At 46.9% G+C, this 22328-nt stretch overlaps 1 protein-coding gene across 1 annotated transcript in view; it reads right to left on the bottom strand.

The window, feature by feature from the left end:
- Positions 1-22328, bottom strand: part of Parp16 (poly(ADP-ribose) polymerase family member 16) — a 28394-nt gene that overhangs the window by 4773 nt on the left and 1293 nt on the right. The window contains exons 2-4 of the mRNA XM_038321464.1: positions 9527-9664; positions 4998-5204; positions 1085-1256 (exon numbers count right to left, since the gene is read on the bottom strand). Coding sequence (XP_038177392.1) covers positions 1085-1256; positions 4998-5204; positions 9527-9664 — 517 coding nt within the window. The remainder of the gene's footprint in view (positions 1-1084; positions 1257-4997; positions 5205-9526; positions 9665-22328) is intronic.

The following is a 22328-nucleotide window of genomic DNA, read 5'->3' as shown; positions in this document are numbered from 1 at the left end:
ACATTAGAGTCCAGAACAGTTTGTGTCTTGAATTCTCCTCTTCTGAGTAAAGCCAACAGCCCAGTTTGGAGACTGGAACGATAGTGCTGTGACTCTTCTGCCTTGGAGGGGGGTGGCCCTCAGGGAGGCACTGGGCATGTAATCCAAGGGACACCTCAAGCCAGTGGAGCTGAGGTGGCTGCTAGCTATCTGCTCCTGGAGAGTCCATGGCCTCAGGTGCCCCTCTGGTTGTCTGGGGATTTCAGCACACTCCAGCGGAGCTCAGAGAATCTGGGCTCATTATCCTTAGCTTTTGTTGAGCAAACCTTTATTGCATGTTAATTGGATACCAGGTTTTCTGATGATGCAAGTGCCCAGAAATAATACCAAAATTCTGACTCCCAACGAGCCATGTCCTCACCTTACAAGTATGGAAGGTTTCCATTTGTCAAATCTTTTCTTCTTAATTTTGGGGTTTTTTTGGGGGGGGGGGAGGTTTCAGGACAAGGTTTGTCTGTGTAACAACCCTGGCTGTCCTAGAACTGGATTTGTAGATGAGCCTGGTCTCGAACTCACGGAGATCCGCTTGCCTCTGCCTCCCGAGTGCTGGGATTAAAGGAGTGAAGTCACCACCTGTTTTTCTTCTTAATTTTTATTTTATATGTATGAATGTTTCACATGAATGTATGGATGCTCACCACATGTCTGGTACCCATGAGGCCGAAAGAGGATGTTAGATCCCAGTTGGAGTTACAGGTGGTTGTGGATCCCACAGTGTGGGAGCTGGACACAGGGTTCAGGTCCTCTGGAAGAGCCTGCATGTGTCAAATCCTGCCTCCTTCCCAAAGCTTTCCCTGGGCATCTTGAACCCTCTCAGCTGCCCCTTGTCAGCCCCTCCCCAGAACTCCCTGACTCCTACCTGTAATGTGATCTTTTCCTATCACGTGTTCCATCCCTGAGAAGCCATTCCCGTCCTTGCAGCCCAGCCTTTGTCCTGTCTGTGCTGCTCTGACCGACCCCTCCCTAAGCGTGCAATGGCCGTCCACCCCACACCTGAGCCAGTAGCAAGGGCTTGCAGCCAGGCCTGGGACGAGTGCTCACTCACCCTTCTTCTTGGTTTGGCACTTGACATCTGGATGATCGATGACCTCACACACGGCTACACAGCTAAGGATTGGTCCGAGGAGGCTATGCTGCCACCCATGGCCGTGAGGACTGTAAATGAGGGCCAGGCTCAAGTCGCTCGTGAGGTAGGTGCCTTCTCCAAACAAAGGTGTCTGGAAGAGCAGAGGCGAAAGAGGAACACAAAACTGAATGGAGACCAGGTGCCACCAGACAGCACGTGTCCTTCTTCCACAGAGCTGGAAACAAACATTTTCACACTCCTCCCACCCCTTTAAGACAAATAACCTGATGTCATCATAGGGCTCATTACTAAACACATTTCCATCTGATCAGTGTTCAGCTGATAGGACCTGGCCACCTAGCCTGGCAAAGGAGCTGTACCTTGTGGTCAAGGTTGAATGGAAAAAACAACAGCGATATCGGAGTCCAAATAGACCTCGGTTTCAATGTTCCAGCGAGTTACATAAATTCTGTGTTTCAGTTTCTGCACCTACAAAACGCTGTAAGAGTTCCTCCTCCACAAGCTTATGACCATGTTTCAGAGACATACGGTAGGGCAGGGGGAGGAGTATAACTCAGTGGGAGAGCTCTTGCCTAAGCATTCAGTCCTCAGCAACACACACACACACACACACACACACACACACACTATACACAATATACATAAAACAATGTGCATTTGAAGGCTATCTGGCACATAGGAGATGGTGACGGTCACAGGTGGGCAGGCCATCACAGGTGCTACTGGTATAATGAACAGAGTCATTCCCATTACATCAATGCATTGAACATAGCTACACTTTGGGGTTTGCAAAAGGAAAGTTACATCCTATTATTTGAAAAAGAAACGAGTCAGTCAGTGGTGGCTCACGCCTTTAATCCCAGTACTCATGAGGCAGAGGCAAACAGATCTCTGAGTTCATGGCCAGCCTGGACTACATAGAGAGTTCCAGGACAGGCTCCAAAGCTACCAAGAAACCCTCAAACCTGTCTCAAAAAACAAAACAAAACAAAAAAACAAACAAACAAACAAAACCAAGTCTCTTTGACCAGAAACTGGGACTAAATGAAGGACCTGGCATGAGGACCAGAGTTGAGTTTTACTCTGTGCTGTTGTGGGCTAAGAAAACATCCAAGAAGCTAGGCTGCAGCTGCCTGACAAGGGCTGTTAATTTGGTCGCCTCCCTAAGGAAGAGTGGCAGATAAAGCACTGGCAAACAGAGCCTATGGCAGGCACAGGCAACACACTCTTCCTTGGCTATGACAGGCACCAACAACTGAACACCACTCAGTCACAGTAACGTCCACCATGGCGCTTAGCCACACTTCTCGTCACAGTCCAGAAGCTTCCATCAATGGACGGACCTGATACTCAAGTTGAAATTCAACTGCTGTCTGTGGATGCTAGTCCCAGTATCTTAGATGACCCTGGACTCCAGGAGTTCAGTGAAATACATCTGCTCTGCTCCGGAACTGAGAAACAGCCTACCCTGTGGTGTGGGGCAAATGAAACAGACCTCTCCTTTCCGAAGGTCTTTGGAAAGCTCCCATGCCAAGTTGGACAATGTCCCCACCTCTCCAAAGTTGATGTAGACCAACTCCAGGGAGAGTGAACATCCTCTGATCAGACCCCACAGCAGTTTTCTCTTTCTTTGTAAAAATAATCAGTTGGGGGGTGCACACCTCTGATCCCAGCACTCGGGAGGCAGAGGCAGGTAGATCTCTCTGAGTTCAAGGCCAGCCTGGTCTACGGCGTGAGTTCCAGAATAGCCAGAGCTACACAGAGAAATTCTGTCCTGAAAAAAAAAGTCTGTGTGTGTGTGTGTGTGTGTGTGTGTGTGTGTGTGTGACACACAGGTAAGAAGATAACTGTGGGAGTTGGTTCTCCCTTCATGTGAGTGCCTGGGATCCATCTCAGGTCATCAGGCTTAGCAGAAGTCACCTTTACCCACTGCATCATTCATTTCTCTGTCACTGCATATTAATCCTTTAAGTCCTACATATGTCTTCAGCTTCTGAGACTCAAAGCCTTGTGCCAGGCTGCTGGGAGCAGAGCTCAAGAGAGTCCTGGGGGCATTTCCACCCCCAAGAAAGATAACTTCACAGCTTCCCCCGGTACATGAGCTACCTCAAGGGAACCCTAGAGTACAAACTTGAGGCAACTTCTCCAAGAAAGTTCCAAGGTAAAACAGAGACCCCTGGATTCCAGTAGCCTGGCCATAGAAGCAAGCCCAGGGCCAGCATAAACAAGCCCGTCATCCTCAGCAGAACCCACCAGCGCTAATCAGATGCAGCAGGGCTGGAAGAAGCTTCTCCAGCCTCGGGGCTACATCAACCCTGACGGAGCCAGCCCATCAAGACAAGACAGATGCTGCTCTGCCTGGGGAGGGCCCGCAGCACCTACTACCTCAGATGCCCTCTCTGCTGGCCTACAATAGCAGCTGCTGCTTCTCCTGGGGCTTAGGAAACCAAGTAGCCTCTGTAAATATAAAGCCGCTCCAATTGTTGTGTGAGCTCAGAGGGTAGTGGGCACCAGTGCCACAGAAGAGGGGACAGACTGGAACAGCATGAGTTCCTTTGCCCAGGCCCTCATGGCTGCCCACGCCTGTTTAGCAACAGGCCCTAGACTGTCATCCTCCTCCTTCCTAAGGGGTAGAGTAAGTGTCAGAAGGGAGAGGGTGGTTAACAGTTTTGACTCATGAAGATGAGAGGAAAACATTTCTGGGGAAGGACCTCCTCTTGCTGAATCATGGCACACCCCGCAATTTCTCAGGGCTGACAGGAGCTCAGCAATGCTTGTGATCACCTGGGGATCCTGTTAAAGTGTGGGTTCTCACGGTGTCATCTCAGGCAGGCCTGAGGCTTCACACTTCCAGTGAAGTGCTCCTGGGTTATGCTTATCCTGCTGGCTCAGGGTCCACACTGTGTGACACTGGAAGGGTGGGTGAAGCACACTGTTGGGTGCCTACTTGCAGTGTCTCAATGAAGTGGTCTGGGGTGCAGTTGGCACTGGGATTTTCATTTGTTTTTGTGAAACGAGGTCTCATGTAGCACAGGCTAACATCAAACTCCCCAGTGCCCAGGATGACTCTGAACTTCGGCTCCCCTCACCTCTACTTCCCTGGTGTTAGGATTACAGGTGGACACCACATCATTTTATGCAGGTGCTGCAGGTTGAATTTAGGGCCTAGTGCACACCACATGAACATTCTTCCAGCTAGGTTATATCCCAAGCTCTCCGGTACTAGTATTTTTGTTTTCTTTATTTTAGATTTTTTATTTATTTGCATGTTTGTGACTCTGCTGGTCTGTTTCTGTGTAGTGCCCATGGAGGCCAGAAGAAGGTGTTGGATAACTACAGAAAGCTACAGGCAGTAGCCACCCACAGTTGATCCTGGGAATTGAACACAGATCCTATGCAAGGGCAGCAAGTACTCTTAGCTCCTGAGCCTCTTCTCTAGTCCAAGCAGGGAATTTTTGTTGTTGTTTGTTTGTTTGTTTGTTTGTTTCTCGAGACACGGTTTCTCTGTAGCTTTGGAACCTGTCCTGGAACTCCCGCTGTAGACCAGTCTGGCCTCCAACTGAGAGATCCCTCTGTCTCTGTCTCCCGAATGCTGGGATTAAAGGTGTGCGTCACCACTGCCAGCAGCACAGGGATTTTTAAAAGTTTCCCAAGTGATCTAAATGTAGAGCTAAGGACAGAAACCACTAATGCTTCCCCAACCATAATCAGCCTGGAAATCTCCCAGAGATCCTGTTAAAACACTGTGGGCCTGAGATGCTGCATTTACCCACCCAGGTGGCCAGATGATACTCCAAGCACCATGGCCTCAGCCAACCCACCTCCCCATGAGTTCCCTCCCACGCTCCCCAGCAGCGAGCCCTGGACCTACCTTGTTCAGGTGGCAGTGTAGACCATTGTGGATGATGGAGTGGAAGTTCTCTAGACGGCTGCCATGGAAGGCGTAGATGAGGTCTCGCTCTCCTTTGGTCTCATAAAACCTGGCGTTGGCTGGGTCAAAGTACTCGATTTCAAATAGGAAGTCCGGAGTGGGAACAGGTGTGTGAGGGGCACCAGTCAGCTGCTGGATCTTTTTGAACTTGCAAACATGAAAGCGAAACAGGAAGGGAGTTAGAGCTTTACTTGGGACGCTGGTAGGTGTGCAGCAGACACATCCTACTAATGGCCAGCATGCTGACACAGGCCTCTCCTCCAGTGCCTGGGAGGTAGAGTCAGGAAGATTGTAGGTCAAGCTCATCCTCAGCTCTATATCAAGATCAAGGCCAACCTGGGCTACATGAGACAAAAGAAGGGATGAAAGAAAGAGGGTAAGGAGTGGAAGAAGGGAGAGGGCCTCCTAAAACCTTGGGCTCCCGGCCTGGAGGGATGGCTCAGCCATTAAAGGCTAGGCTAACAACCCAAAACCTTGGGCTCCCTCCACCCCACCAGAACAACTCGCTTCATAATTCTGAAGCTGTTCCTCTCTAATCCAGCCCAGCGCTCTGAGAGCTCAAGGGAGCTTCTCTCTAAGGACACTGACAGGCCGGTGAGAAGCACGGACCGCTCCTAACCCAAGGACTACTTCTCTCTCTCTCTTTTTCCTTCGGTTTTTAAGACAGTATCTCGAGTAGCCCAGATTTGACTGCTTCCAAGTACTAAGGTTAAAGCATACGTCACCACACCTGGCTCAGAAATCATGTCTCATGTTCCCTGTACTTTTCAGGTTTGGGTGGTAGCCCACATCCGCAATCTAGCATTCAGCTTTCAGAGTGGGGATGGAAAGTTCCAGGTCTGGCTGGGTTCCATAGCAAGACCCCGTCTCCAAAAAACAAAACCCCGACAACAAAACCAACACTCTCCTGTCTGTTCCCATGGTCTGTCTTCACAACACACGTGTCACAAGGCAGAAGGCTGTGACAAACGGCAAAAGCGGCCACTGAATCCCCTTCTACCTCTGTGTGCTCCTTCAAGTGTGACTGCAGGTGGGATTCCCCCAGGATGGCATCCAGACAGGGAACCTATTTCTCAGAGCTGAAGCTGCCTGTACAGAGATTTGTTTTGATCAATGGGCCCTCAGCACATACATGGCAGGCTGCAAAGGGTTTTTCCTCCCCTGCTGATGGCCATCACCCTCACCCATGCCAGCCTCAGCAAAATGAGAGTCTCACAAAGGGGTCTCAGCCTTGGCAGCCCTCCCACCAAAAGCCCAGAAATATAAGCAAGATTACCCTAGAACATCCACCCCCAAGAACCACCTCAGAGTCACAGCCTCAAAATGACGACCTCAGGGTCACAGCCTCAGGGTGATGACCTCAGAGTCACGAACTGCAACCAGTACCTTTCATTTCATCGTAAACTTTAGAGTGGTTTGCTATTCAGCAAAATCTGACTGCCATGTGCGCCTAAGCTCCTTTTTTAAGTATTGACTTTTTTTTTCTTTTTGTTTTGTTTTTTAAGTCAGGGTTTCTCTGTGTAGCCCTGGCTGTCCTGGAACTCACTCTGTAGACCAGGCTGGACTTGATCGTAAAGATCTGCCTGCCTTTGCCTCCCAAATGCTGAGATTAAAGGTGTGTACCACCACCATGCTTGGATCATTTTTAACGCCCCCCCACACACACTTTTTTGTTGTTTAGAATATTTGTTTATTATTTTATTTATGGTTGGGGAGCAAGTGGGCAGGGTCCCAGTGGAGGTCAGAAGAGTGTATTGGACCCCAGAACTGCAGTTACAGGCCCATCTGTGGGTTCGGAAAACCAAACTCAGCTCCTCTGGAAGAGAAACAAGCACTCTTAACTACTGAGGCTTCTCTTCAGCCCCGTGTTTTCAGAGATTTTTTGGGGGGGGGTTGTTTTCAGGTTTTTGGGGGATTGTTTTGTTTTGTTTTGTTTTTTGAGATTTCATGCAACTCAGGCTGCCCTCCAGTGGCCTTAAAGTCCTGTTCCTCTTCCCTTCACCTCTCAAATTCTGGGACTGCAAGTGTGACCACTGTGCCCAGCTAAAATGTCCTTTCATAAAGTGATAATACACGGTGGGCAAATGTCCTGACTTGAACAAAATAAAAAGCTGGCATTCCTGGATACCAAACTCCCACATTTAATATAGTGTATTCATTTTTATTGTGTATGTGTATATGTGTGTGCCTCTTTGTCTGGATGTGCACTGCAGGCATTCAGGTGCCCATGAGAGCCAGAAGAAGGCACTGGATCCCCTGGAACCAGAATTAAGGACAGTTGTCAGCTGCATATGGATGCTGGGAACTGAGCCCAGGTCCTCTCCAAGAACAGCAAGTACTCTTAACCACTGACCATCTCTCCAGCCCCACCCTGACAACATCCCACATTTTAATGTGAATTTAAATTGGATCATAATCAAAAGTCAAGGAGCCACCATCACATCTGCTTTAGCTGTAATAGCCAACATCTAGCAGGGCCTTGATCCCGAATGAAGTATGAGTAAATGATTCCATTCAATAAAGGAAGTAGCTCAACCCACTCTGGAATACAGACACCCTCTCCATGACTCCCTCATGGTGGTGGCGCATGTCTTTAATCCCAGCACTCAGGAGGCAGAGGTCAGCCTGGTCTACAGAGTGAGTTCCAGGACAGACTCCAAAGCTACACAGAGAAACCTTGTCTTGAAAAACCAAAACAAACAAACAAATCAAATCAAATTCAATGTTTACTTGAAATTGATTAACTTAGTAACAGCACATATAGCCAACCTGCCATTGCCACTCAGAGAACAGAATACCAGACCAGGAATTATATGACCTACTTTGGACCCTGTTGTTCCAGCCTGTTCCTGTGAGCCTCCAGCCAGGCAAGGAAAACTAAATTATGGGACATCTGGCTTCTGCCAAAAACTGTGTTAGGGTCATACCCTTTCTGTCACTGCTTCTTTTGGGAATAACTATGGTCTCACCTTACAAAAGGGGCTCAATAATTGGCTGAAATAAGATTTGAACCCAAAACTTGAAAGATCTGTAGAACACGGCATTTAAATAATTTAGGGTTCTGTTGACGTGAGACACAGTTGTTCCTAGTAGCACCGATCTATTCCCGAAAGAATGTTGAGCACCAAGAACTCCACTTGGAGCTTGTTTTCTTCTTGGCAAAACTGGCCTTTGGGTAAAAAACTGCCCCTGCCTTGACCACTGACAAAATGCACAATGTACAAACAGAACAAGCAGAATACAAGAAAAAAGACTACCAAACCTTGCCAAGACAGGGTAAGACGGTTCTGAAATTTTTCCTGCCTCAGAAAATGGTCTGTCAGTTACTCTAGGTCTTAGCCAAAGTTGGTTACTTCAACATTGCAAGTGAGACTTTGGGTGATTAGCTAGGTAGCCAGTTGTCTCTGTCATCTACTACATATTTTGGAAGCTGCTTGATTGTACTTCCAGCCTACTCAAGTAATATTATCTCCCTTCTCAGGCCTTCGATGGGGTTAAAGATTAGATTGTCATAGTTACCTTCCTCTTATGATCTAGCCAAGCCATTTCTAATACTAGACTTAGAGTCCTTATTAAAACATTTAGCATATGCTCCTTGCTTAATATTGTTTATGCTAGTTGTAATTCTAATTTTTATGCTTGATAATCTATTCTTAGTGTGTATAGTTTTGTATTGGGTTTGGAACTCGCTTATTTAGACAAAAGGGGGAGGTGATAGGCAACCTCCTTCAGTCAACAGCCTTTAAGAGGCTGGACCAGGTTGGGGCGTGACTTTTGGGTACCCAAAAAGCCACGGTCCCACCCAGCTCAGCCTCTTCTTCCCTTGCTCCACACTTTGATGTTGGATCCCCGTTTCTGTTCCATGAGTTTTCCCTTTTGATAAAGAATAACCTTAAAATACTCTATTTGGAGTTATCTTGGGATTATGTGACTTTTGTTTCCCCCCACTGGACACAATCTGCATCACCAGTACTTTGGGATACTTTACTGTTGATCAGCTGGACCGAGCCAGTTCTCCTCCCTCTCCTCCCCTTCTCTCCTTATATTTTTGGTTGTTAGCCTAGCCTGTAACAGCTGAGCCATCTCTCCAGCCCTCCCCTTCTCTCCTTAAGCAATATCCCTAAGGTGTGAACAGGGCCTTCACTTAGCAGAAGTGTCTGCAGTTTTGATAGACGTTTGAGTCCTCTGTATGTGCTCTTAGATACTGCTCCAAGAGTGAAAACTCATTCCTAAAGATGATGGGCATTCGCCCAGCTGAGGCGCACCATAGTTATCCCCATTTACAGATAAGGAGACACGTGCTGTACTGAACCCGCCAGTGTGTGAGTTCCTGGGCTCTTCAGACATATACTGAGAATCTCTGAGAGTGACACCCATGAACCTGCACTTCAACCAGCTGCCCAGTGGTACCCAGGGAGGTCTTAGGGCCAGTCAGCCTTAGGAACCTGTGACCTACACACCAGTCTTACCTCTGCCTTCTCTGCGCTGTGGATTGTCAGGATCTTGGATGATAAAATCCAGCTCACCAGGTCCCAGGCCTGTGTGTCTGTGTCTCTGGAGGATTGGAGAAGTTCCTTCAAGTTGGGTAACCTGCTAGCATCTGCAAGCTGAAAGGAGACAGAACCTCCATCTGCAAGGACCCCGGATAAAATGGTAACTGAATGCCCTCTAGTGGTAATGTGGAAAACTTCACTCCTTCTATCCGAAGGAATTTTATGAGAGTAGATCAGTCTCCTTCCTAAATAACAACCAACCATGAAATCTTTAAATTCTAAAGGGTTTTGTTTTGCTTTATTCACTTGGTACAAAACATGACCTGACCATATGGAAGGTTTCAGTCTTTGCCCTATTAGAACTAATGCACATAGTTGCAAAAATGTTATTGTGTTATGGCTAGAGGCAACAAGAATTACTGAGGAGTGGGTGGTCTATACACTCTATGAATGGGTGATCTCTATACTTTACTAAATGAGTGGTCCCCACACTTTATGAATGGGTGGTCCCTACACTTTATGAATGGGTGGTCTCTACACTTTATGAATGGGTGGTCTCTACACCTTATGAATGGGTGGTCCCTACATTTTATGAATGGGTGGTCCCTACACTTTATGACTGGGTGGTCTCTACACTTTATGAATGGGTGGTCCCTATACTCTTCCCCTTCCTGAACACAATGAGTTGATGCTGTTCTTATTCCTTGCTTCCTACTTCCTGCCTCTTTCACTCCTAGTCCCCGTCCAGGAACATGGCCTTTTTTACTGAGTTCAGTGTCAGGTCCTGTAAATCTGGGAGGCATCAGAGAGGGCAATCTTAGTGAAATGGAGAAGAAAGCAAAATGATTTTTATTTAAAAGTATTCACTTGCTGGGCAGTGGAGGTACATGTCTTTAATCCAGCATTCAGGATCTGAGTTTGAAGCTAGCCTGGTCTACAGAGAAAGTTCCAGGATAACCAGAGCTACACAAAGAAACACTGTCTCAGGGGTGGGGTGGAGGGAAGGATTCACCACCTGGCTTGTGAGAAGATTCAGCAGATAAAGGTGCTGCCAACCTGAGTTCCATCCTCAGGATCCACACAGTGGAATGAGAGAATAGATTCCCACACTCTGACCTCCACATGTCCACAGTAGCACTCCTACACCCACCCGCCCACCCACCCCCACACAAATTAAAATGTAAATACCAGTTGGTCATGGCAGTTCATGCCTGCTACACCCAAAGTAGAGAAACGGAGGCAGGAGGATCAAAAATCAAAGCCCTCCTGGGTTAGCTACCTGGTGATTTCAAAACATGCTTGAACTATATTGATGAGACAGACTTTAAAAAAAAAGTTGGGTGTGGTAGCGCATGCTTTTAATCGCCAGCATTCAGGAGGCAGACACAGGCGGATTTCTGTGCTAGGACTGTTGCACAGAGAAAACTCTATCTAAAAAACAACAACAACAACAAAAAGCTCGGGATGTGGCTCAGTGGTAGATTGCTTGCCTATCACATACAAGGCCCCAGTTTAAACCCCATTACTGAAAAATTAATATTCTGTAGTTCTGTGCTCAGAGCTAGTCAGGGCTGGAAGCATACCTGCAATCTCAGATTCAAGAACCTGAGACAGGAAGGTTGCTATGAATTTGAAGCCAGCTTGAGCAACAAAGCAAAACAGAAAAACTGGAGATATTTGTTCCACTCGATGTAAGAGGGCCTAGCCTTGCCTTCTGCCCAGCACTGGATTCAAACCACACAGCACCAACATAATGCTACAGTCCCGGTACTCAGGAGAAGATAGAGAAGGATTAGGAGCGCAGGTCATGCTTAGCTACACAGCAAGTTCCAGACCAGCCCGGGATCCAAAGCTGGCCTCGAACTCACAAAGATCCGCCTGCTTCTGCCTCCCTAGTGCTGGGATTAAAGGTGTGCGCCACCACCGCCCGGCATTCAGTATGTTCTTAACCCAGGAGCGAAGCTCGGTCACTTCCTTCGACTCCCCAGCACTCTGACTCACGCCGTATCTCACGCCGTGCACCACAGCCCCACCCACAGTCAGGTCCTGGGCTCAGAGAGCCCCCCAAAAGAACAGTAGTCAGACCCCTTTTAGGGGCTGTGGGCAAATGGGAAAGCCTTTTCTACTAGCTCCAGTCTGGGCCCAGGCTCCAAGGCAGCTTCCCTGCGGGGACAGTGATCTTACAGACCCTCCCACAGCCATCTGCCCAGAGAGGACCCCTGCTGTGTCCTCCTTCCTAGCCCTCCATCTGCCCTCTTCATGGCCCACCTCACCCTTCACATTTTTCTGCTCTAATAGTTAAGAGTCTCCCCTGTCTACACTGTAGTAGGACCTTTGGAGAGAAGACACACAAGTAGGGTTAGCAGATAAAATACAGTATGCCCAGTTAAACGGTTATCAGATGAACAACAACAAAAAATGATCTTGGCATAGTGGCACAGACCTTCATTCAAGGGGCAGGAAAAGACCACACAGACAGGGCCAGCCTGGTCTGTATCAGGAGTTCCAGGACAGCCAAGACGACATGGCAAGAATTTTTGTCTCAGCAAACAAATAACTATGTGATACTTGGGGCATCGCGTCTCACTACAGTTCAGGCTGGCCTGTGACTCCCTGCGTAGAACAGGCTAGTCTCAAACTTGGAAAGATCCTTAAGCTTCATGCTCTCAAATACAGAAACTACAGGTGTGTGCCACCAGGCAAGCTAGGCAAGCTCTCTACCAAGCCTGTTATATCCCCAGCTCAAAAACTCATTTTAGCCGGGCAGTAGTGGTGCATGCCTCTAGTCTCTAATCCCACTACTTGGGAGGCAAAGGCAGGCCAGTCTCTGAGTTCAAGGCCAGCCTGGTCTGCGGAGCGAGTTCCAGGACAGCCAAGGCCACGTAGAGAAACTCTGTCTTGAAAACCAGAAAACAAAAAACAAAACAAACAAACAAAAAACAATCCACCAGTAACAATTCTTTTTTGTTTGTTTGTTTTGTTTTGTTTTTCAAGACAGAGTTTCTCTGTAGCTTTAGAGCCTGTCCTGAAACTAGCTCTTGTAGACCAGGCTGGCCTTGAACTCACAGAGATCCGCCTGCCTCTGCCTCCCAAGTGCTGGGATTAAAGGCATGCGCCACCGTCACCCGGCTACAACACTCTCTTCTGGTACTCGTGTGCATATTGCATATACTCACAGATATACATACACACACATACGCGCGCGCGCGCACACACACACTCTCTCTAAATAAATTTTTAAAACTAAAGAAAGGACAGAAGAAAAGAGATCAATCAATCACTTGAGCATAGTGGTACACCCCTGTAATCCCAGCACTCAGGAAGCAGAGGCAGAGGCTTCTCAAGTGGGAGGCTATTCTGGGCTACACAGTGAACTCCTATCCCTCCCCCCAAAAAAAAATTAAAAAGAAGAAAAGCAATCAGCAAGCTGAGGCTTATTCTGAATTACTAATTTCTAGAAAGCAGGAGGACCCACAAATCCTATCAGACAATGGTCTACATTTGTGTGTGTTTGTCCCAGACTGAGTCTCACTCTACAGCAGAGGCCCATCTCTAACTCCTCTGCCTCAGCCTCCCACCAGCGAAGACTGCAGGTGTGCATTCCCGTGCCTGGCACTTGTACGCCTCTGCTATGGAAGATGCAGCTGCAGAGATGGCTGGGGGAGGTATGCATGGTGGGCAGAGCGGAGGGCTTGTGACTGAGAGACAGAAAGTCTCAATAACCAGCAAAGAGAAAACAGGGGGGCGGGGCCCAATGAGCCAGAAGGGGGCAGCCCAGCCTACCGGCTTTGAGCATTGACAGGGAGGCTCAAGGGACAATTTAATACTCCCCAGAACACCAGCCCTTGGATCAGGTGATGCTCATCCCCCAGGCAAAACTCAAGCTACTTGGCTGCAGGTGGCGGCTGTGGCTGTCCAGAAAAGGTGCAGCAGACAACAAAACACTTTTAAAAGTAATTGTCCAGAAAAGTGCCAGAGGCCACAGTTACAGGGGGAGGGGCAGTGCTGAGAAGAGGATGGACCAAAGGGCACCTGCCTCAGGGACCAAACCATGACATCAGTGACAGTGAGGGCAGGGATGTGGGGGGCTGCCAGGCAACGGCTGAAAGGTGAATGCTGCAGCTCCATATAGGTGTGCGCTAGGTCTATCACATGCTTAAGACACAAAAATCTACATTTACTGAAATGGGTTGGGGGTAAAAAGCAAGTAGGTGGGGTGAGCCTGGTGGTGAATGCCTATCATGCCAGTGTTTGGGAGGCTGAGGTAGGAGAAACGCCACGAATTTGAGGCCAGCCAGGTTTAGAGTGAAATCCTGGTTCAAGAAACTAAATCAAAACAGTCCAGGGATGTAGCTCAGTTGGTAGCATTCTGGCCTCGCAGGCCCTGGGTTTGATCCCCAAATTAAATCAAATTAAATCAGCATGGGGAACTCATCATTAATTAGGAGGTGGAAGCAGGTGGATAAGAAGTTAAGGATCATCCTTGACCACATAGGGAATTTGAGGCCAGCATGAATGATATGAAACTAACTCAAAGCAAAAGCAAAGGGATCCGGAGTCAGCAGTTAAAAACACTGTTTTCCTGAGGACCTGAGTTCAATTCTCAGCATCACCATGGTGGCCAACAACCTCCCGTGACTCCAGTTCCAGGGGATCTGATGTCTTCTTCAGGCCTCTGTGAGCATAAGGCATGCATGTGGCACATAAACATACATGTAATTAAAACACCCATAAAGTAAAAAAACTAAATCTCAGACCAGTGCTGGTGATGGTGGTAGTGGCATACAACTGTAATCCCAGCACTCAGTAGGCAGAGGCAGGTCATTCTCTGAGTTTGAGGCCAGTCTGGTCTACAGAGTGAGTTCCAGGACAGCCAGGGCTACACAGAAAAACCCTGTCTCAAAAAACAAACAAAACAAGCCAACAAACAAAACCCCACTAAATCTCTTGACCTCTTGGGACAGACCAGTTATTCCTTGATGTGGGATTCCACTCTGTATGCTATGGATATGTTTTGTTGCCATTGGTTAATAAAGAAGCTGCTTTTGGCCAATGGCTTAACAGAATATAACCAGGCTGGAGAAAATATAGAGAAATGTTGAAGGGAGGCCGCTTGTTGGTTCCCCAGAAACCATAGTATTTAAATCACTGCTTGGCCCATTCGCTCTAGCTTATTTGCTAACTTTACATCTTAATTTAACCCATCTCCATTAATCTGTGCCACACCACAAGGTCGTGGCCTACCAGCAAAGTTTAGGCCTGTCTGTCTCTGGTGGCTGCTCCATGGCTTCTCTCTGACTCCGCCTCCTTTCTCCCAGCATTCAGTTTAGTTCCCGCCCCCAGCTCTGTTCCCCTATAGCTTTGCTATAGGTCCAAAGCAGTTCCTTTATTAACCAATGATATTCACAGCATACAGAGGGGAATCCCACGTCAGAGAAAGAGTAGGAGGAGTCAGAGAGGTGTCATGGAGCCACCACAGGAGACAGACACCAGACGGCTGACAGAACCTTACCAGTAGGCCACAACCACATGGCGATACACAGGTTAATAGAAATGGGTTAATTTAAGATGTAAGAGTTAGCTAGAAATATGCTTAACATATTGGCCAAACAGTATTGCAGTTATATAGTTTCTGTGTGTTTATTTCAGGTCTGGGTGGGGCTGGGAAACGAACAAACACTCTCCATCTACAATTCCTGCCACTTCTTCTTAGCTCAGCTCTGTTCATTTGTTACTCCCAGGACCACAGCTACTACACTTGGCTGGGACTCAGATCAGCGGTCACTCAACTCTCATCAGAAAAGCTTGTAGGAGACAGGATGTCCTTAGCACTCACTGACAAGCACTAGGGAAACCTGGAATGTTGAACACGCAGGGTTGTCTCTTAAAGGGAGAGATAACCCGTTTTCCTCCTAAAAGGCTGGGAGCCAAGGTGGTTGATAGCCTGATGACCTCTGCACTATCTTACCCTACCCAGACCCTTAAGACGGCACACATAGTCAGCCCATAGAACCCATCTTTACGGACGGTATCACACATACTTTACAAAGAGTTTTGATATAGTTATCATCTTAAGCTTTGTTGTACACAAGAGATTGAGTTAATTATCATCAGGAAACATTGGGAATTTTTTTCCCAAATTGTGCTGTGCTTAAATATGCCTAAAATAAACCGCCAGCGTCAGTGTTTGAACCAACACCAGCTACTGAGTCGTGTTGAACTGGACGTCCTTCCTGAGGCATGCAGATTGCCACTCTTCTGGCCACAGTGTTTGCAGAGACTCCCACACAGTACACAGTAATTAGTACAGAGTCACACAACTGTACAACATGGAGAAAGTGAGTCTTTAGAGCACTCATTCCTAAATGGAAGGTTTCTGTCAAGCCCCTCCCCTCACGGCTCCGGGATCTCTGTAGAAGAGGAAGCAGAAATATTGTTAAAAACCAGAGGTGATGGAAGACTCCAAGGCAAGAGCATCATACAGACACAACAGCGCTGATGCATGCATGAACTCAGAGACTGTGACAGAACACATAAGACCTGAACCAGACAAAGCCTCAGCACAGAGAAAGGAAGTGGACACAAAGTTCCACCTCTAACCATGAAGCTGTTTGCAGATTATACCTGCTGGGAAAGGGAAAATTTCTCCAGTGGAAGGCTGCTGGACACACCACACACCCCAGGGAAGGGCCCACGCTCAGGAGTAGTTGGCCAGCACAAAATAGACCCCATATTTTTTTATGCATTTTTCATTTTGTTTGGTTGGTTTTTTTGTGGCTTTTTTTTGTCTTACTGTTTTTTTTTTTGTATTGTTTTGTTTTTTGAGGCAGGGTTTCTCTGTGTAACAACTCTGGCTGTCCTGGAACTCACTCTATAGATCCACCGGCCTCTGCCTCCCAAGTGCTGGCACTAAAGGCAAGCGTCACCACCACATTAGCTATTTTCTTTGTTAGCTTGTTTTGACCTTTGTTTTTTTTTAATACTCATTTTTATTTTATGTGCATTGGAATTTTTGCCTGCATGTATGTCTGCATATATGCTGCTGGATCCCCTAGAACTTAAGCTATACACAGCTGTGAGCTGTCATGTGGGCCCAGGTCCTCCTCAAGAGCAAGCGGTGCTCTTAACTACTGAGCCATCTCTCCAGCAGCCCCTCCTTTTTTTTTTTCTGAAAAAGAAAGAACTGAAGTAGGGAGGTGAGGAGAATCAGGGAGGAGTTAAGGAAGGAAAAGATTAAAATGATTAAAATGTATTATATATAAAGAAATTGAACTTAAATAATTAAATAAATCTCAAAAACATAACAAAGGAACTAGAATTGTAGGTGTGTTAGATGAAGCACGGAACCCTGGACCCTGGAGCATATAGGTGTGTGGTGGTAGTGCTTGGAATCCTAGCACTCAGGACCTAGAGGCAGAAGGATCGGGAAGTTTAAGACCAGCCTTAGTGAGCTAGAGAGATGGCTCAGCCGCTAAAGGCTAGGCTCATAACCAAAAATATAAGACCAGCCTTAGCTTACATAGGTTCCACAGCAAGCTTGACACTAGCCTCAGCTACATGAGACCTGTCTCAAAGAAAGAGTGGGAAGGGAAGGAGAGGAAAAGGCCAGGGAAGGAGGGAGAAAAGAGACAAGGAGAGGAAAGAAGGAAATGTGGACTTTGCATCTCAGAAGAAATTCCAGCAGTTTCCAGGCACAGGCAGCACTTTAGAAATGCCTTCTTTGTGGTCATCTCTGATCCTCAGACAACGGACTGTGAGTCAACTTACGGCTGCTACGTCTAGAACTCTATTTGCTTTCTGTTCATAATAAGGGTGACAGGTCTGACGTCCTGAGTTCATAATAAAGGTGATGGGCCAGATGTCTTGAGTTCTATCTCCAGGACCCTCATGGAAGGAGAGAACAAACTCTCCCGATTGTCTGTCCTTTGAGCTTTGAACACATCCACCTTCACAAACAAGTAAACAAATAAATAAATACCCCAACACCAGGCTGGGGATTGTAATTTAACCGCTATACTGCGGCGGTCCAGCATGCATGAAGCCTGTGGCCGGGTCCCCAGCTCTACCTAAACAATTATCTTCATCTTCTACTGCTCACCAGTGTACTTACTAGGATTGTTTTTTTTTTTTTTAAAAAAAAAAAGTGGTTGGGGCTGGAGGGATGGCTCAGAGGTTAAGAGCAGTGGCGGCTCTTCCTGAGGTGCTGAGTTTAAATCCCAGCACCCACATGGTGTCTCACAACCATCTGTAATGAGATCTGGTGTCCTCTCCTGGCCTTCAGGCATACATTATAAATAAATAAATCTTAAAAAAAAGGAAGTGGACCCACCCCTCCATCCTCCACTCTACCTCCCACAGTTGAGATATCTTCCCCAGCACATATCCTCCTGTATCTGTGTCTGTACCCAAGCCTTTTGTGCCATTTTTCTCTCCCTACTCTTCAGTCACAGCTTTGAGTGGAACAGTTAAAAACAACAGTAATCTGAGGGTTGGGGATGTCACTCAACGGTAGAGCACTTGCCTGGCATGTTGAAATGTTGAATAAGGTATCAAGTATTACCCCCTCCCCCAAAACAAAGCCGGGTGATGGTGGCCCATGCCTTATTCCCAGCACTAGGAGGCAGAGGCAGGCAGATCTCTGTGAGTTCAAGGACAGCCTGGTCTATAGACCGAGTTCCAAGACAGGCTCCAAAGCTATAGAGAAATCCTATCTCGAACCCCCCCACACACACACAAATTATCAAGTATTACCACTGGGTGTGATGGTTCACGCCTTTAATCCCTGCACTGGGGAGGCAGAGGTAGGCAGATTGTTGTGAGTTTGAGGCCAGCCTGGTATACACAGCAAGTTCCAGAACAACCAGGGTCCTGTTATAATATTTACCTAAAGCATTTTTATTAGACAAGACCAAATCTAAACACTATAATTTTCGCCCTACCCAGCACCTGACTACTTGTGGAAACCCCCAAAAATCAATTGATAGGAAAATTAAAATGCTACACATAACCTACAAACAACAAGAATCCCAATACTAGCGCTGCATTGATCAATGAGACCACTTGCTGTAAGGATGACACCCAGGCATCAGGGTTTTGTTTTGTTTTGTCTTAAGCTTCTTGAGTGAATTCAATGTCAGACAAGGCTGAGAGCCTAGAGAGAGTGATCTGTCCCAGGAAATGTCAATATCCCATTTCTAACCTGGAAAAAAGCAGCAAAGGTCTTTCTCACAAAGCTCCATTAGCCCGTGACCCAGCAAGGCCATGACAAAGAGAAATGTAAACAATTATTAACATAGAAGGGGATTTTTCTGTGGCATTATCTGTGAAAGTGTTGTCTTAGTTGGGTTTCTATGGCTGTGAAGAGACACCATGACCACAGGCAACTCCTGTAAAGGAAAACATTTAACTGGGGCAGCTCATTCACAGTTCAGAGGTTCAGAAAACCTTCATCATGGTGGGACATGCAGGGAGACACGGTGCTGGAAACTTAGCAGAGAGTTCTAGGAAACGGTGAGACGCCAGGTGTTTCTTGAGCATACGTGAGACCTCAAGCCGCTTCCACAGTGACACAGTTCCTCCAACAAGACCATTCTTACTCCAACAAAGCCTTATCTCCTAACAGCGCCACTCCCTTTGGGGGCCATTTCCTTTCAAACCACCACAGTCATTTTTAAAAGTTGTGAAAGAAGCAGGCATAGTAGTGTTCACTTGTGATCCCAAGTACTCAGAAGTCTGAGGCAGGAGGATTCCAAATTCTAGACTAGTCTGGACTTAAAAAAACAGGGAAAAAAAATGGAGATGTAACTTAGTGGACAGAGTATTTGCCTAGCAAACACCAGCTCCCAGCGTTTGGTCTTCAGCAGCACATTAAAGGGGTGCTAGAGTGGGGATGGGTGCGTAGACAGCTCGTGAATAAGGTGTTTGCTATGCAAACGTAAGGACAGAGTATGAATCCCTAAAACCCATGCACAACGCTGGCAGGTGAGGCCAGCTATAATCCCAGCACTCAGGATAGCTAAACTAGCTGGAATTGGCAAGCTTCAGGTTCTGGGAGAAACCCTGCCTCAATAAGTGGACAGTGATGGAGAAGACAACTGATATAAGCTTCAGGTTTCCACACCAGTGCGCGCGCGCACACACACACACACACACACACACACACACAGTACAGTACACACGCGCAAACACATGCAAATGAAATAAATGAAACACCTCTGGGTAGGACTGACTGCTGCAAGTGGCCCCAGAACAAGGAAAGCTTTCATTTGTGTCGGCAGAAATGGTATCAGGAGGACTCGGCACTGAAACCTTAGACGAGTTTTCTTTCTTTTTTTTTTTTAATTAATTAATTTTTGGGGGTGGAGTCTAACTGGCTGTCCTGGAACTCACTATATAAACCAAGCTGTCCTCAAAACTCACAGAGATCAGCCTGTTCTGCCTCCAGCAGTGTGAGCGTGTGTACGTGTGTGCGCGCGTGTGTGTGTGTGTGTGTGTGTGTGTGTGTGTGTGTGTGCGCGCACGCCACAGTGACTGTGGAAGCCAGAGAACAACTTGCAGGAGCAGTTCTCTCCTTCCACTGTGAGTTCTAGGGACCAAACCCAAGTAACCATGCCTGTGCAGGAAACACTTCTACCCACACCAGCTCTGTTTTGCCATTTCTTTTTTCAGTGACGGTTTCTTTGTAGCTTTGGAGCCTATCGTGGAACTCACTCTCTAGACCAGGCTGGCCTCGAACTCACAGAGATCCACCTGCCTCTGCCTCCCAAGTGCTGGGATTAAAGGCACCCAGCCATTCTGCCATTCTAACAAGCCCCAAAGTGATGGTGATTGGGGTGTCGGTACAGATTTCAGTCCCAAACACCCTGAGCACAGAAAGCCTACAGTCAACTCAGAGGAGCCGTCACCAGCCACCCTCCACCCCCCATAAAGGGCTGGTGGTCTAACCGAAAACCAGGACATAGTATCTTCTAAAGGAAAGAAACAAACAAAAGCTTAACAGTTGTCACATCCAGTAACAATCTGGGGACAAAAGGCAAAGGGCCAGGAAATCCCGAGAGTGCTGTATATCATCTGGCCTCATAAGGGCTTATGAAACTCTGCTGCCAAGGAAGGTCGGAGACTCTCCGCCTGTGCAATCAGCACATACTCACTTAGATTCCTCTAGTCTGGGTAAGTACCTCCCAGGCCAGGCCCAGAGAACACAAAGAATTCTCTTTGTAAAAATCAAAGAACTAGCCGGGCGTGGTGGCTCAGGCCTGTAATCCCAGCACTTGGGAAGCAGGGACAAGCAGATCTCTATGAGTTTGAGGATAGCCTAGTCTACAAAATGAGTTCCAGGACAGCCAAGGCTACACAGAGAAGCCCTGTCTTGAAAAACAAAATAAAACAAAAGAAAAGAAAAATCAAAGAACTGACTTAGCATAAAAATGTTCTCAAAATAAGGCAGCTCAGAGATAACTGAGGGCTTTGGGTACAGGGGCAGGGTGAGGTCAGACCTGCCTAACAGGGACTTGGCTCATTAAAGGGTTCTCTAGCAGGAAAGTCAATAAAACAATTCAGACCAGAACACTAATGGTCCAAAGGTGTGGAGGGAAATAATTGTAAAAGGCCCAAAGTGGCAAACACTCTATTACTTCCAAATGCTTTCAGCAAGAAAAAGAGGGCATTTTTTAAAAAACAGTTTCCTAAGGTACCTTCTTCATATAACCACAAAATGATCCAGAAGGCCAAATTCAGAATGGGCTTGCTTTTCTTTGAAAATTAGCCTTTGAAGTCACTTGATCCATAAACAGCTGTTGTCAAACTTAAGCAAGCATGTTTTGTGCCTCAGTCCCTTATACCACCAACTCAAAAAAAAGTGAACACCAGAACTTTGCAGACTTCCCACTTCCGGTACCCTAACTGGCCCGGACATTGCGGTCAAGACGAGGCATCTCAGCACATAGGAGAACTGTCCTGCAAAGCTAGGTACAGCCAGAAGGCTCGGCCACTGTTTGCTGCTTGACCTCCAAGGAATAAAGGCAGAGGGAACACAGTACGCACGACGTCTTCAGAGATGGTGCTAGACACTAAATGTCCACTCTGAATTCCCTTTCATTGAATAACAGGGTTCATTACATGAGCTGACTTCCCAAAACTGAAAAGGTTATGCATTCCTGGCAGGGACTCAACCTGGTGATGATGAATTACCTTTTATTATACATTGAGTTGGGGTCCTAATACTTTGTAGAGGATTTATTTATTTATTTTTATTTTTTTGTATTTTTTAGAGGATTTTTTTTTTATTTAAAGAAGAAAAAAAATTAATGTATATGGGTGTTTTGCCTGGATGTATGTCTGCGTGCCTTGTGCATTCCTGGTGCTGGCAGAGGCCAGAAGAGAGTCCTGAGCCCCCTGGAGCTGGAGTCAGATAATTGTAAACCACCATGTGGGTGCTGGGAATTGAACCTGAGTCCTCTGGAAGAACAGTCAGTGCTCTTAACCTCTGAGCCATCTCCCCAGCCCCAGATTTTTGCATTTATACTCAGGAATGGCATTGCCCAATAATTTTCTTTTCTTTTATTACTTTTATCAACTTTAATACCAAGGATATACCAGCCTTTTTTTTTCTTTCCTACTTTCTTGTTTTGAGATAGTCTTGTGTAGTCCAGGCTGTACAGACACAAGGCTGAACTTGAACTATTATTGAACCTATTGCTTCCACCTCCCAGGTTCTGGGATTACAGATGTCTGCCACCACATCTAACTACATATCAATATTTTTGGAAGAATTTCTATG

The sequence above is a fragment of the Arvicola amphibius genome, chromosome 3 (assembly GCF_903992535.2).
Source record: "Arvicola amphibius chromosome 3, mArvAmp1.2, whole genome shotgun sequence".
NCBI classification, from domain to species: Eukaryota; Metazoa; Chordata; class Mammalia; order Rodentia; family Cricetidae; genus Arvicola; species Arvicola amphibius.
Note: the sequence above shows the minus strand (reverse complement) of the source record. Positions and strands in the feature narration are given on the sequence as shown.